At 42.8% G+C, this 16484-nt stretch overlaps 1 protein-coding gene across 1 annotated transcript in view; it reads right to left on the bottom strand.

Moving 5' to 3' along the window:
• The window catches only part of NBAS (NBAS subunit of NRZ tethering complex), an 892343-nt gene that overhangs the window by 831415 nt on the left and 44444 nt on the right, over nt 1–16484 (bottom strand). Inside the window, exons 6-7 of the mRNA XM_030198850.1 lie at nt 13912–13955; nt 3531–3664 (exon numbers count right to left, since the gene is read on the bottom strand). Of these exons, the coding sequence (XP_030054710.1) occupies nt 3531–3664; nt 13912–13955 (178 nt within the window). The remainder of the gene's footprint in view (nt 1–3530; nt 3665–13911; nt 13956–16484) is intronic.

Genomic DNA, 16484 nt, shown 5'->3' with positions numbered 1-16484 from the left:
ATAAGGTGGCAGGAGGATGTTTTTTCTCTCAAAAACGGTGAAACTGCGATTTTTGACACCTCAATTTTAGATGTCTTGCTCCACAGTTTATCCAAATTTCAGGGGGTGGGGTGTTGGGAGCTTGTTGTAAGTGGGACCAAAAGATAGTTGTTGGGTTTTTTTTTTGCATCGATCCCATTCAAATCCGCCTCCCTACCCCTGCTGAAAAAAACTGGGGACTTTGGCATTGAGGTGAGTCACCATCAGGTCCATCACAGGGAGCCCCCACTTGGAGACTATCTGATCAAAGGCTAAGGGAGATAGTTCCCATTCCCCTGGATCCAGCCTGTGGCAGCTGAGGAAGTCCGCTTGGACGTTCTGCACACCCGCAATGTGGGCCGCTGACAGGCGGGATACGTGAGCTTCTGCACAGAGACAAATTTGAGCTGCCTCCTGAGCCAGCGGTGTACTCCTGGTGCCCCCTTGCCAATTCACATAGGTGACCGCAGAAGCGTTTTCTGAGAGAGCATGCACCAGGCGGTCCCGAATCTGGACCAGAAACTCCAGTAGGGCCAAGCAAATGGCTCTCAGCTCCAGCTGACTGATGGACCAAGTCGCCTCCACTGGTGACCAAGTCCCTTGGGCTGTCTGATTGAGGAAGTGTGTCCCCCAACTGTACAGGGATGCAGTCATTGTCACCGCCATCCATTCGGGAGTGGCCAACAGAACGCCCCTGAGGAGGTTCTCTGGGACAAACCATCAGCCCATCTCTGCCTTGACCCGGGGGGACCACGGAATCCTGATTGTGTAGTCCTCCGAGAGGGCTGAGCAGAGGTAATTGATCACGTCCAAGGTGGAAGCCATTGAGCCTAACACCTGCACATAGTCCCAGGCCATTGGAGCCAGGGAGTGCAATAATCTGTAGCCAAAGACTGCGGGCAGACAGGATAGACACTGTTCCCGTCTGAGTGTCAAACTGAACACCCAGATACTCCAGGGACTGTGATGGATGCAGGTGACATTTGGAAAAATTGATGACCCAACCTAGGAATTAAAGGAGGCTGATCACCCAATCCATTGCTCGTAAACTCTCCTCGTAAAAAGCTCCTCGAATGAGGCAGTCGTCCAGATAGGGGTGCAACTGAATCCCCTCTCCAGGCACAAATGGATTCATAAAGAATTCAGGAGCCAGAACAATCCAGAGCTGCACAGTTATGATTTCCACCTGCTAGATAGAGAGAATACTGAGGCTGAAGTGGTTGCACATGACCACGTATAGCAGACCTTGGAAGTTCTATTCCCACCTGCTCATAGGGAGACATAACCCACAAGTCTCTGGAGGACTGATCTGTGGGACGCTACCTCCCCTCCCTCCCTATCTCTGAGTTCCAGGGTCGTCCCCCCCCCTCCCTCACACCGCGTTCCAGGGTCATCCCCTCCCTCTCTCCCAGTTCCAGGGTTGTCATCCCTCCCTTCCTCCCACCCTTCCAGTTCCAGGCCCCCTCCCTCCAAATTTTAAAAGTCATTTTCACTTACCAAGTCGGGTTTACGGCGGCTGTCAGCAGCGGTAAAAGGCGTGCAGGCTCAGCCCTTCTCTCTCTCTCTCAGCTCTGGTCCCGCCCTCATTTCCTGTTTCCGCAAGGGCAGGACCAGAGCTGAGAAAGAGAGAAGGGCCGAGCCTGTACGCCTTGTACCACTGCTGCCGGCCGCCGTGATCCCGACTTGGTAAGTGAAGATGACTTTTAAAATTTGGAGGGAGGGGGCCTGGAACTGGAAGGGAGGGAGGGAGGGAGGGAGGGACGACGACACCCTCATGAGTGTGACGTCGCATTCTGTGGCCTGGCAACTCTGCAGCGTTCCCTTCCAGTGATTGGTCACTGCTGTTTGTGATGAACCCGGAAGTATGTGACGTCAATTCAAGAGCTGGATACAGCAGGAGCACAAATGCTTCAAGGCTTCACTTTCACGGAGTCAGCTTCAGAACGCTGGAGGTGCTTTTTATTATATAGGATAGTTGCACAGCATACTGTTCCTTTTTATACTTCAATAAAAAGATTTAAATATAAAATCATAAGTGTTCGAGGATTCTGCAAATGAGGACAAAGCCCACAGGGATGGAGCGGGGACAGGGACAGAATCTGCGGGAATGTAGTGAGGACAGAGACAGAACTTGCAGAACCAGGGAGTGGACAGAAACAGAACCTGTGGGGACGGGGTAGGGACAGAGACAGAACCCAAGGTGATGGGGAGGGGTCATGGACAAACTTTGTCCCCATGTCATTCTCTAATATGCACTGAGCACAAAACCCCAGATTATATATAATGCGCCTAGAGATCCGTACTGAAACTGGCACAGATTCTATAACACCACGCGTAACTTAATAAGCTTAACAAGCTAATGGGCTTGAGGGTAAATTTTAAGGGGCTTCGACGTTAGCTTCAGAACTTTTAGTACAAGAAGAGTGCTGGGCAGACTTATACGGTCTGTGCTTTGAAAATGGCAAGGACAAATCAAACTTTGGTATATATATATATATATATATATATATATATATATATATATATATATATATATAAAGTATCGCATATCAAGTAAAATGAGTTTACCTTGTTGGGCAGACTGGATGGACCGTACAGGTCTTTATCTGCAATCACTTACTATGTTACTATGAGCACTGATAACAGTACTTAATAAGCAATAATGAGCACCAATTGGCACTGTTTAGAATTTACATGCACAACTTGCTAAGCGTATTCTATAACGAAGTACACAGAATTTTTAAAGCCCGCAGGCAAAAAAAGAGGCATGGTTATAGCAAGAAATGGGTGCTTCATGAAATTTAAGCACATAAAGAATATGGCCCAGTGAACGTAAATCTACACGCCAGGATTTACGTCACATTTTCATTGGTGTAAATGGATGCGCATTTCAGAAATTGAGATATCAACTAAGTGTATCCTATAATTGGCGCCTTTATAGAATATGCTTAGCTAGCACCAATTTCAGCGCTGATTTTTATATAGAATCTCCCCCAAAATGTATAGAAAAAGGTGATTTTCAAACCAAAAAGATAGACAGGTTTGAAAATGGCTATGTTCACCACTCGATTTCTGGATATTTTTAGCAAAACATCCAAAGTTGGACTTAGACACTGTATCGAAAATGCCCCCTTTAATATTTCTATGCCGGAAGATTACTACAAGAAAGCATACAAGAAAATTCCACAAACAACAATACATAGCTAAGGGAAACTTGAAAGTTATTTTTCCTGACAAAGGAGTTACTACAAACTAGTGACTGAAAGGGTGTCTAGACTTTTGCACCTATCATATTCACTGTTCTCTTTTTGAACCTGCTAAAAAAAAAAAAAAAGACCCTGCAAATAAATAGTAAATAATGCATTAAAGTCTCCAGAAAATTGTTGAGTTTAACTCTGTACTATATAGAGGTTGTCTCATTTCTGTTCTGAAATACACATTTTGATCAGGAGTGTCTAAATGTTACAGCACAACTTTACCTCTGTACTCCCGTGCAAGAAAAAAGTACTTACTGGTGGAATGACAAAGAGCTCACTGCCCATGAGGTCAAACAGACGCACAGTTCCAGTACTTTCTGTGTAGGCAAGCAGTGTGCAGTCATGGCTCCAGGCCACCCTTCTCCAGTGGGGATTAGGGTCTTTTGGTACTAGAAAAAAATAAATAAATACATGCACACTTATCATATAAAATTAAAATCTGCAATTAATTCTTCACCTTTATTAGTCAAATACAGAATGTGTGCATTAATGTCAATAAAAGAAAAAATAATACAGTAGACTCATTTGGTTCCTTCATTATAAATAGGATCATCACCTTTGTAGGCAAGGAAAAGATGTTCTTTGCGATACAGAATTCCTGTGGCTACAAATATAGCCGAAACCTAGCCAACCTCAATACCAATAAGCGCAGAAAATATAGAATTAAAACCTAAAACACTAAAATAAAGGGGGGAAAATGAAGTTTAACATATCAAGGACACCACAAAAAAAACGTGTTACATTCACCTGGCTATTTCTTCCTTATATGGTGTGTAGCCCCGCCCAGCACATCCCAGAATGCGCTGAGCAGGGCTGGGCACCGCCATTTTGTGGCGTTGAAGGAAGAGGAGGGAGGCAGGTTGTGTCCCTCCTCCAACCAAGGTAGGGGGGGCGGGCGGCGGATGGAGTGACACCATCACACAGGGACCCTTGCCAATGCTGGGGGTTGGATTGGGGAGGGGGGATCAGCAGCCCAGCGGACCTCCAGCCCCCTGTCGCTGGGGGGGGCTTGGTCGTCACCCACTGGACCACCAGGAACCATTTGCTGGGGGGGCTGGAGACCCACCGGATCTCCAGCCCTCCCTGAACCTGGGAGGGGTGGGATCATCAGGGAGACCAGAGGTCCACCAGACCTCCAGTCCCCTGTCACTGGGGGGGGGGGGTGGTTTGCGTTGTTGGGGGGAATGGGGGCCTGCCAGCATGCAAATGCATGCTGGACAGGGCTCACCATTCCTCCCCACTGATCTGCAAACCCTATCGCCACCTCGGAGCTGGCGTAGGTTTTGTCGCAGCCAGTGACCCATTCTTACATATACATATATATATTTTATATATATATATATATAAAATATATATATTTTGTGGATGTGCTTTATTTCCATTTCACTTGACCTCTTCAGGGAAATCTAGAATAAAGAACTGATAGGTTCCCTGGTGGGGGAGGACATATAAAGATCAGCCTAACCCTATACACTTTCACTTACATATACTATAATTTGTAAAACTCAACACCCTTATTTTTTACACCTTGCTGTCTGAAAGCACAAACATTAAAGCAAGCATTTAAATTCATCACTAAAAAGTACTCTACCTTTCAATGGAAAAGGACAATTTTAGAAATATCTACTGCATTAACAGCCAGTAAGTGCCTACATAAGAATAGCCACACTACGTCAGACCAGTGGTCCATCTAGCCCAGTATCGTATTTCCAACACTGGCAAATCCAGGTCATAAGAAAATAGCAGAAATGCAATTAGTAGCAACATTCCATGCTACCAATCCCAGGGCAAACAGTGGCTTCCCCCATATCCATCTCAATAACAGACTATGGAACTTTCCTCCAGGAACTTATCCAAACCTTTTTTAAACCCAGATACTCTAACCACTGTTACCACATCTTCTGGCAGCAAGTTCCACTGCTTAACTATTCTTTGAGGGGAAAAATATTTCCTCCTATTTGTTTTTAACGTATTTCCATGTAATTTCATTGAGTGTCCACTGGTCTTTGTACCTTTTGAATGAGTGAAAAATAGATTCACTTTTACCTGTTACACATCACTCAATCATATCCCTCCTCAGCCATCGCTTTTCCAAGCTGAAGAGCCATAACCTCTTTAGCCTTTCCTCATACGAGAGGAGCTCCATCCCATTCATCATTTTGGTCGATCTTATTTGAACCTTTTCTAATTCTGCTATATATTTTTTTGAGATAAGGAGACCAGAACTGAACACAATACTCAAAGTGAGGTTGCACCATGGAGCAATACGGGGCATCAAAATATTCATGGTCTTATTTTGCATCCCCTTCCTAATAATTCCTAGTATATTTTTTGGCCACCACCACAAACTGTGCAGAAGATTTCAGCGTACTGTCTATGACACCTAGATTTTTTTTCTTCAGTGCTGACTCCTAAGGTGGACCTTAGCATCAAATAACTATGATTTGGATTATTCTTCCCAATGTGCATCACTTTGCATTTTTGTCCACATTAAATGTAAGCTGCAATTTGAATGCCTAGTCTTCCAATTTCCTAAGGTTATCCTTCAATTCTCACAATCCATATGTGTTTTGACAATTTTGAATAGTTTTGTTATCAATAGAAGTCAAACAAAATAAAACATGGAAAAGAAAATAAGATGATACCTTTTTTATTGGACATAACTTAATACATTCCTTGATTAGCTTTCGAAGGTTGCCCTTCTTTGTCAGATCTTAAATAAGCAAATGTGCTAGCTGACAGTGTATATAAGTGAAAACATTCAAGCATTACTATGACAGTCTGACAGGGTGGGAGGATGGGGGTGGATAGGAGGTATGCATGGAGACATCAAAGCATATCATTGATATTCTAACAGAATAGGTGTGGATAGGTGAGGGGAGGGTGATCAACAGAGAAATACAGCTTTATGGTTTATAATGGGCTAGGAACCCCAGATCCTTGTTAAGTCCTTTCTGTTGGGTGTTAAAATATTCAATCATTCTGACTTCAAAGGTCTTACGTTCTTGTATGGTTTTAAAGTTACCTTTCAGGATTCTCACTGTGAAGTCACTGGTACAGTGTCCTGGTCCTGTAAAATGCTGACCAACAGGGGTGATTTCCAGATCATTTATATATATATATATATATATATATATATATATATATATATATATATATATATATATATATATATATATATATATATATATATATATAAAATTAAATAGCTCTGGTCTCTTTACAGATCCCTGCGACACTTCACCATTCACCACCCTACATTGAGAGAAATGGTCTTTTAACCCTACCCTGTTTTCTGACCAATAACCAATTTCTAATACACAGAACGACATTCCCTCCTATTCCATAAATTTTTAATTTTCTCAGGAGTCTCTCATGAGGAACTTTGGCAAAAGCTTTCTGAAAATCTAGATCACTACATCAACTAACTCACCTTTATCCACGTCTTTTCAACGCCTTCAAAGAAATGAAGCAAATTGTGTATGTGTTCTGTAATTTTATTCTTTATAATAGTTTCCACTATTTTGCCCAGCACTGACGTCAGGCTTACAGGTCTGTAATTTCATGGATCACCCTTAAACTTTTTCAAAATAGGCATTATAATGGCCACCCTCCAATCTTCAGGTACTACAGACAATTTTAATGACAGGTTACAGATCACTAACAAAAAATCAGCAATTTCATGTTTGAGCTCTTTCAGTACCCTGGGGTATATACCATCCAGTCCGAGAGATTTATGACTCTCTAACTTGTCGATTTGGCTCAGTATGTCTTCAAGGTTCACCAAGATTTCTTTCAGTTCCTCCGCATCATCACCTTTAAAAAAACATTTCCGGTACAGGTAGATCTCTTATATGTTCTTCCATAAAGACAGAAGCAAATAATTAATTCAATCTCTCCACTATGGCCTTGTCCTCTCTGAGTACCCCTTGTGCTCCTTTATGATTTATGATATAATGGTCCCACTGATTCCCAAACAAGCTTTCTGTTTCTAATATACCTAAAAAAAGGGCGTTACTATGAGTTTTTGTCTCCACAGCAAATTTTTCTTCATATTCTTTTTTATCCTTCTTTATCAATGCTTTGCATCTAGCTTGACAGTGCTTATGTTGCTTATTTTATTCATTCGGATCCTTGTCCCATTGTTCAGCTCAACTGCTTGTTCCAAGATGGCTGCAAACAAAAACTCCACCAATGAAAAATATATGTCATGATGTGTCCAAACTGACACCACCAATCAAATTAGAAAAACACTTCCCATTATAAAGCGGAATTCAAACCCCACGGTGACACAGTCTGTAATCCAAAAACCCATCGCTGTTTTTTTCTGCCACAGCCGGTGGTGAATGTTCCCAGCTGAGCTGAATGCTGGCGGTATTTCCCTGATGAGGCCCCTTGGTAAAGGCAACCCAGAAACACTGCAAGCAATCTCTTTTGATAAGGAGACCACGTGTTTTGGTCATTGGGGCTACTTTTTTGTTAAAATTTCCTTGTAAAATGTTTGATAACATATAATAAGGAAATCTTTGAACCATCACTACCTGTGATGTTTCTAAGTAATACAACTATGGCTCATGGTCAGGATGCTCCAGCGACCTCTGAACAGTAGCCTTGAGGTATGTGGCACGTTCTCTGTTAAGTAATTTAGTTTTGTCTGCTCACTAGGGGATATTTCCTCTTATTGAATATGTTAATGTCTTTAGATTGTTGATCTCTTTTCTCCTCCTCCATTATTGAGGACATAAGTAATGAGTGGTTATTGGAGAGTTTCTTCTTTTTCTTTATGGTAATCAATTATAATGATAGCATGTATTTTCTTATGACCACATTTTTTTTTCCTGTTTCAATATCTGTATATTTCTGGAATCTCCAATAAAGATTAAAAATGTTAAAAAAGAGAAATCAGGATTGTAAGAGTACATGCAAAAATAAAAGGCTAAACACGTAAAAAGAGGTGAAAAGACTTTTTTCAGGTATACTGAGGAAAGGAGAAAAACCAGAGGTGGAACTGCAAAACTCAAAAGGTGCTGAGGACCAATGCATGGATTATAATGAGGAAAAAAAGTCGAAAGGAAAGGACAGTAAACTTTCTAGAATCCAGTGGATTGATCCTGCCAAATAATTCTGATTGATTTCTTTGACAGGGTGATCAGAGAACTAAATACAGGGGGGCGTTCACTACTAGATTTCAACAAAACATTTGATACTGTGCCTCATAAGAGGCTCATGAATAAACTGAACAACCTAGGAATGGGTCTCAGAGTGCTGTGTTACATTAGAAATTCATTGACTGAAAGAAACAGAGGGTGGTGGTAAACTGAATTCACTTAGAAGAAAAAGGCGCATGACATGTCTCAGGGACTGACTCTGTGACTGACTTTGTTAAATACCTTTGTGAGCAATTCTACCAAAGGGTTATAAAGAAAACATTTGCCTTTGTGTGGATGACATGAAGATTTGTAACAGAGTGGACATCTCTGAGGGAGTGAACATGAGAAATCTACAAACATTAGAAGCATGGGTTAATGCTTGGCAATTGAGCTTTAATGTGAAGGAATGGAGGGTGATACATTTTGGGTGCAGAAATCCAAAGGAGCTGCATGCAGTAGAAGAGAAGCTAATGTGCATAGTCCAGGAAAAGGATCTCGGGGTCATAGTGTCCAAAGATCTCAAGGTAGCAAAACAATGTGTGAAGGTGGTGGCCAAAGCCAGACAAATGCCAGGCTGTACAGAAAGGAAGGAGAAGATAATGCTCTAGTACAAATCATTGCTGATCCTCACTTAGGAGTATGGTGTTCACTTTGGAGGCCATCCAGCTTATAATCGAAAGTGATCGCCGGCCATCTTCCAACACAAATCGGGAGATGGTCGGCGATTTTTTAAAAGCAGCGAAATCGGTATAATCGAAAGCGCATTTTGACTGCATCGCCGCTTTCCCGTCGCTTCGCCGGCGAAAGTTCAAGGGGGCGTGTCGGTAGATTAGCGAAGGCGGGGCATGGGCGGCCATGGGCGTGGTTACCAGATGGCCGGCTTTCGCCAATAGTGGAAAAGAAAAAAGCGGCATTCAGCAGTATTTCGCCGGCTTTACTTGGTCCTTTTATTTTCACAACCAAGCCTCAAAAAGGTGCCCCAACTGACCAGATGACCACTGGAGGGAATGGGGGGGATGACCTCCCCATACTCCCCCAGTGGTCACCAATCCCCTTCCAAACTAAAAAAATAAAACTAAAAACCTTTTTTGCCAGCCTGTATGCCAGCCTCAAATGACAGCAGAATGTGTTGTATCCTCCGACAGCCTTTCCCTGGTTGCGATGTGGCTCTCGGGTGAGTGTGACACCTTTTCTGTTAGGTGCCCTGCAGAGTCACATTAGCAATGCATTGTGATGGGTGTAGGGTACTGGACTCTACTCCCATGGTGCTTTTCCCCCCCTGCTAACTGGGTCAGAGTGTGCCCTGTTTTGTTTCCTGTTGTAGTCCATGCGGTAGTGGCCATTTTTGTAAGCCACTTTTAGATCCCTTTCCTGTGTTACCCACATTAGAGAACGTAGTTCTTACCTTGAATGGTGCTGAAAGAGGGCATTGTACACCATTGTGCCAGCTCTGACGTACTGCTAATCTTAGTACCAGGGGACTCTTTGCCAGTGGGGAACAACCTCTGATCTGCAGTTAACTGTGAGTAAACGTGCTTATTTCAAGAAAGGACTTTTTTAGAGAGGTTAGTCTTCAGGTGTGAACTGGTATGCCAAAGTTATACAGCAGCAATAATTCCTAGAGGCTGTATGCAGGTCCCTGGAACAATTTTAGTGGGTGCTGTACATTTGTGGGTAGTGGGTTTGGGGGCTCAGCTCCCAAAGTAAGGGAGCTATGCATGTGGGAGCTTTTCTGAAGTCCAGCGCAGTGACCCTTAGGGTGGCTGGTTGGTGTCCTGGCATGTCAGGGGGGCCAGTGCACTAAAAATGCTGGGTCCTCCCACGGCCAAATGCCTTGAATTTGGCCGGGGTTTGAGATGGCAGACATAACTTTCCATTATCGCTGAAAACCAAACCCGGCCATCTCAAACCCGGTGAACTCCACAGCATTTGGCCGGGCTAAACCGTATTATCAAAAAAAAGAGATGGCCGACCATCTTTTTCAATAATACGGTTCCGACCAGCTGTAGTGCCGCCGCCAACATAGATCACCGGCGATCTATTTGGCCGGCGACGTTCGATTATGCCCCTCCATATATCAAAGGATTAAAAAAGACAAAGAGACAAAGCAAAAGAAAGGGCATGGGGTCTGAATGAGAAGGTATACGAGATGAGACTTGAACACCTGCATATGAATACCCTAGAGGAAAGAGTAAACAGGGGAAAGAGACATTTCAAAACTTAAAAAGTGTTAATGAACATACAAATCTTTTTTTTCAAAAGACAGAGAAGCTCTAGAAGAAGAAGATATGAAATGAAGCCTCAAGGAGATAAAACACAGGAGCAACATCAGGAAAATTATTTTTCACAAGAGTGGTGGATGCATGGAACGCTCTCCTAGTGCAGGTGGAACGGACAGAAACAGCGACAGAATTCGAAAAGATGTGGGATGAACACAGAGGATCCCTGTATAGCAAGAGGATGAAATCAGAGCTGCTGTTCCAACTGGTAATGACCCTAATGATAAGTATAGAACAGTTTTGTTTACGGGTCATAAAGTGTGGTACTTTCCTGATTGTTGGTAAAGAAACTCAGCGAAGGCTTAAGTCCTTTCTAGAGCTTAGCCCTCGCATTGTTCAAAATGTTGGGGAATTTTTCCTCTATTTTCCTGTAAAACGTTTAGTGAAAATTCAGAATGTTAAATATATGTATTCTATGACCTGGTTCATGTAGTTTGGTAGTGTACTCTTTAGATTCTAGACTGGTAAATCATCCATACAAAACAGAAGTTAGTGAGTTTAGGCCTTTTCTTTCTTATTGATTTTATTTCCCTTGGATATGTTCTCTCTATAGATTCTGAAGGATCCTGTAATTGGGGACTAAAGAGGATTTTTGTTATTACTTCTGTAAAGTTATATTATTTCTTGTTAATCGTGAAAGTTTATTTTTGGGTAAATCCTGATTTCTGGACAAGTATTTGGCTTGTAAAAAATGTGGAATACTTAATAAAATGAAAGTTAAAAAAAAAAAACCTGCTCCTTACTGTGTTGCAGGACCTGGCTTAATAGTGGTGGAGGCCGCTTGACACTGAAAACAAATTGTATGGTAACTAAAGTGCTGGTCATTCTATTCATGGAACGTTCTCTTGTTTGTGTCTTATTTAAAAGGTTAAATAACCATTCCACTCATGATTTTATTAAGTTCTAACACATCACTTGTCAATCATTATGAGCCCAACCTTGATCAGACTTTCTTCACATGGGAGGTATTTTATCACAGTTATCATTTTTGTCGCTGTTCTCTAAAACTTTTCTAACTGCATTATACCCTTTCTGAGACGGGATGATCAGAACTACACACAATATGCTAAGTGCTATGGATGGTAAAAAGGGAAATAGAATTTTAGAGATGCTTCAGAGAACAAAACAGAGATCATCATCTACAGATACCAAGTGCAACTGCGCCTAGAATACTGTGCAGTTCTGGTCATCCCATTTCAAAAAGAATCAGGGCCACCGAGAGAGGGAAGCAGGGGGACAAAATTCCAGAGGCCCGGGCCTCCATGAAGGGGGGCCCGGCGCCGCAGTCCCACCCACCCACCTCGGTTCCGTCGTCGACCATCTGCCACCGGGCCGGGCCCCCAGCATTGCAATCACAGCACCTGTCACCTCCATGTGAAAGCGCTGCAGGAAGCAGCAGATCGCCTCCCTTCGGGCCTCATTCCCTCCCTGTGTCCCGCCCTCATCTGATGTAACTTCCACGAGGGTGGGACACAGGGAGGGAAGGAGACCCGAAGGGAGGCGATCTGCTGCTGCCTACAGCGCTTTCACACGGAGGTGAGAGGCGCTGTGATTTCAATGCAGGGGGCCAGGCCCGGTGGCGGATGGAGGGGGTGGCAGCCTCAGGCCCGGCCCAGTCTCTCAGTGGCCCTGAAAAGAATATAGCAGAACTAGAAAAGGTTTAGAGAAGAATGTCAAAAATAATAAAGGAGATGGGAAAACCTCCCTTATAAGGAAAACTTTTGAACTTGAAGAAAAAAAGCTTGAGAGGAGCTAAGATAAGAGGTTTATATAATGATCGCGGTGAATGGTTCAACAGGAAACCACTGTTTCAAGAGGACACTCTAGCAGATTGAAAACAAAAATTACAGAAAGGTTTTTACGCACACAGCGCATAATTAACCTGTTAATTCGGTTCCGCAGCATACAGTCAAGGTGACCAACACAGCAGGATTAAAGAGAGGTTTGGGTAAATTCCTGGGTGAAAAGTTCTTAAGAAATTATTAACCAAGTAGACTTGGGAGAGCCACTGATCATCCCTGGAAATGAACTGTGAAAAATAAATTTACTTTTTGGCCACTCGTGATCCAGACTGGTCACTGTCAGAGACAAGATGCAGGCATCACAAAACAATACGTTTGTTCATACATATACTGTGTGGGCATACTTATACAGCCTTCTTCCTCCTGGTCTGGGCCTGTGTTTTTAAATTTCACTCTTGGGCTCCACAATCTGAATCAGGTTCCCCAATTACTTTCCTGTTAAGATGGGCTGTTGTCCCTTAAGAAGTAGAGATTTCTCCTATATGCTCTATCACATATCATCCCTGACAACAACCAGAATCTCAGACAGTTTTAACCTCCTAAAGGTGTGGGACTTTAGTGACAGCCTACTGCAGCTTCAGCAGTTTTACTCATCCTAGGTAGGCCCAACTCAGAGAAGACTGTCACGATTATCTTTTAGCCAAGCTTAACTCAAGGGCTCCATTAGAGACAAGAAAAAAGGGCTTCTTTTTGTATTTTTAGGGTGGGGAGAGGGTGAGGGAGAAGAAAAACTAGGAAAGAAAAAAAATCATAGCTCTCACACCTGAGTTTAATGGCTACCTAAAAAACACATCTGTTCCGCATACTTGAATAAAACTATCTGAAGTGCCTCTGCAAGGGCACATCAAGAGGGAAAGCAATGCGCATGCGCAGAAAATGTTTCTGATTGTTTCTGAGTGCTATTCTGTTCCATCGCTTGCATGTGTGACTGATTTATCCTGCCCATCTATGGACAACTCTATTAACACAGTCCCATCATAAGAAGGCTCAATACTGGCAATAGCTAAAATTTAGTAGAGCCATGACTTATATGTTATCTTTGATAAACTTCTCTAGCTGTACAGGATCAGCAAGAGAAAAGACAGCATTATATATGAAATTAATTAAATAGAAACACACACAAGTTGATATTTATAATACATTTAGCTGCAAATTTCAAAAGGAACATGTTCAGCTGTAGAAAAAGATTGACAGAGACAGATTACACCTTATAGACTATAAAGGTTATTGAAGCATGAGATTCTAAGGATTAGAGTCCACTTCATCAGATGAATGTATAAAAAGGTAACTCAAAGAGAACACCAACATTTACAACAAAAAACAAATGAATATGTCACAACAAGCAGATATGGTCAAATACAAGAAAAGAAGTTAACAGGTGATGTGTTTTGTTTTAATTTTTTACCTTGGCATTTTCCAATGACTGTAGCAAAGTCATCTTTAGCAGACCTATAATATGGGAAGAAAAAAAGAAAAACATGATTAAATATCTCTCAGAGGTCTGTAGTACCAAAATCACAGGATTATATCAATTTGTTTTTTATGCAAGCAAGTACCTTACATGACTGGGAGACTGGGACCCAAATGGCAGATGACTTAATGTGAGCAAGTGCAAAGTAAACCATGCGAGAAAGAGGAACCCAAACTACAGCTATGTGATGTAAGGTTCCATATTAGGAGTCATCGCCCAGGAAAAGGATCTAAGTGGAGTAGAGTGGAATGGGTAGCCATCAATCACTTGATTACTCTTTCAAAAAATACTAGGACTAGGGGGCATGTAATGAAGCTACTAAGTAGTAAATTTAAAACAAACCACAGAAAAGATAAGTTATTCATCTGTAGCAGATGTTCACCAAGGACAGCAGGCATACATTCTCACAAATGAGTGACATCATCTGACAAAGCCCGGTGTGGACACTGCCAAAGAGTACTGTCACTTTAAATCTTTAAAGCAGTGCCACCACCGCATATGCACAGGTACCTTCTCACTCAAAGCGCATACAGTATTAAAGTCAAGAAGACAACTCCAAGGGGAGGCGGGCAGGTTGTGAGAATATATGCTGCTGTCCTCGAAGAACACCTGCAACAGGTGAGTAACTTAGCTTTCTCTGAGGACCAGCAGGCATGATATTCTCACAAATGAGACTCACTAGCTAGCAGGCTCACAGGAGAAATATATTCTGATAAAGAAGCAGAGTGTGAGCCTGGTAGAAAAACAGGTCAAAGGGTGGAGTTCAATCTTAAAAAGAAAAAAAGATTGTGTTGAACTACTTGTCCAAACTGGCTATTCCACCTGGAAATCAGCTTCAAACAGTAGTGAGTCATAAAGGTGTAGATAGAAGACCACGTAGCCATATTGCAAACGTCCTGAATAGAGGTAGAATGAAAATGGGCTACTGATGCAACCATTGCTTGCACATTATAAGCAATGACACGGCCATGTAGGGTTAGCCCAGCCTGAACATATTTGTAGGAGATATAGAGGGGCATAATCAAAAAGGGCGCCCAAGTTTTCCTGAGGACATCCTCGCAGGACATCTCAGCGAAGGGGCGGGGAAACCCATATTATCGAAACAAGATGGGCAGCCATCTTTTGTTTTGATAATACGGTCAGGAACGCCCAAATCACAAAATTTAGGTCAACCTTAGAGATGGTCGTCCTTAGAGATGGTCGTCCCCGATTTTCGGCAATAATGGAAACTGAGGACGTCCATCTTAGAAACGACCAAATCCAAGCCATTTGGTCATGTGAGGAGCCAGCATTCGTAGTGCACTGGTCCCCCTGACATGCCAAGACACCAACCAGGCACCCTAGGGGACACTGCAGTGAACTTCAGAAATTGTTCCCAGGTGCATAGCTCCATTACCTTGTGTGCTGAGCCCCCCCAAACCCTCCCCCGAAAACCCACTCCCCACAACTGTACACCACTACCATAGCCCTTAGGGGTGAACGGGGGCACCTACATGTGGGTATAGTGGGTTTCTGGTGAGTTTTGAAGGGTCATATTTACCACCACAAGTGTAACAGGTAGGGGGGGTTGGGCCTGGATCCGCCTGCCTGAAGTGCACTGCACCCACTAAAACTGCTCCAGGGACCTGCATACTGCTGCAATGGACCTGAGTATGATATTTGAGGCTGGTATAGAGGCTGGAAAAAATATTTAAAAAATTTTTTTTCCAGGGTGGGAGGGGGTTAGTGACCACTTGGGGGAGTAAGGGGCGGTCATCCCCAATTCCCTCCAGTGGTCATCTGGTCATTTAGGGCACATTTTTGTGGCTTGGTCATAAGAAAAAAAGGATCAGGTAAAGTCATCCTTGTGTTCGTCAAGGAGGCCCATGTGTTAGGTACGCCCCAGTCCTGATTTTGCTACGCCTCCGACATGCCCCCGTGAACTTTGGTCATCCCCACGACAGAAAGCAGTTGAGGACACCCAAAATCGGCTTTCGATTATGTCGATTATGCCGATTTGGGCGACCCTGTGAGAAGGACGCCCATCTTACGATTTGTGTCAAAAGATGGGCGTCCTTCTCTTTCGAAAATAAGCCTGTTAGTCAGTGTATAATTTTTAGGGTGCAGTTATCCCTCCCAATACCTAGGAGTAAATGAATCAATCAAGGCTGCATCAGTTTGCTCTTTATTCAATATCTTATCAAGTACTTGTACAATTAGCAGGTCAGAGATATCTCACTGAGAGTACAGAATATTGCTACATAAGATTACCTCTATATCTGAGACTCCAAAGAATATACAAGTGACATGTACAATCAGTTGTTTATTGGAAAATAGTACCCCAGCTACACATAGGTGTTTTCTGGGTCTGAGTCTTTAATGTTATATTTTACCACTCAAAGCCAATTAGTAGATAAAAAAGACTCATGGTTACTTGCCAATTCAGATACAATTCATTGGTTTCTCATAGGAGAGAGCAGCTCGGCTGTCTCTCTGGCTTGAAGTAGGAAGTACACTCATTTTTATAT

The sequence above is a fragment of the Microcaecilia unicolor genome, chromosome 3, assembly GCF_901765095.1.
Source record: "Microcaecilia unicolor chromosome 3, aMicUni1.1, whole genome shotgun sequence".
NCBI classification, from domain to species: Eukaryota; Metazoa; Chordata; class Amphibia; order Gymnophiona; family Siphonopidae; genus Microcaecilia; species Microcaecilia unicolor.
The sequence above is the reverse complement of the archived record's forward strand: the minus strand, read 5'-3'. Positions and strand labels throughout refer to the sequence as shown.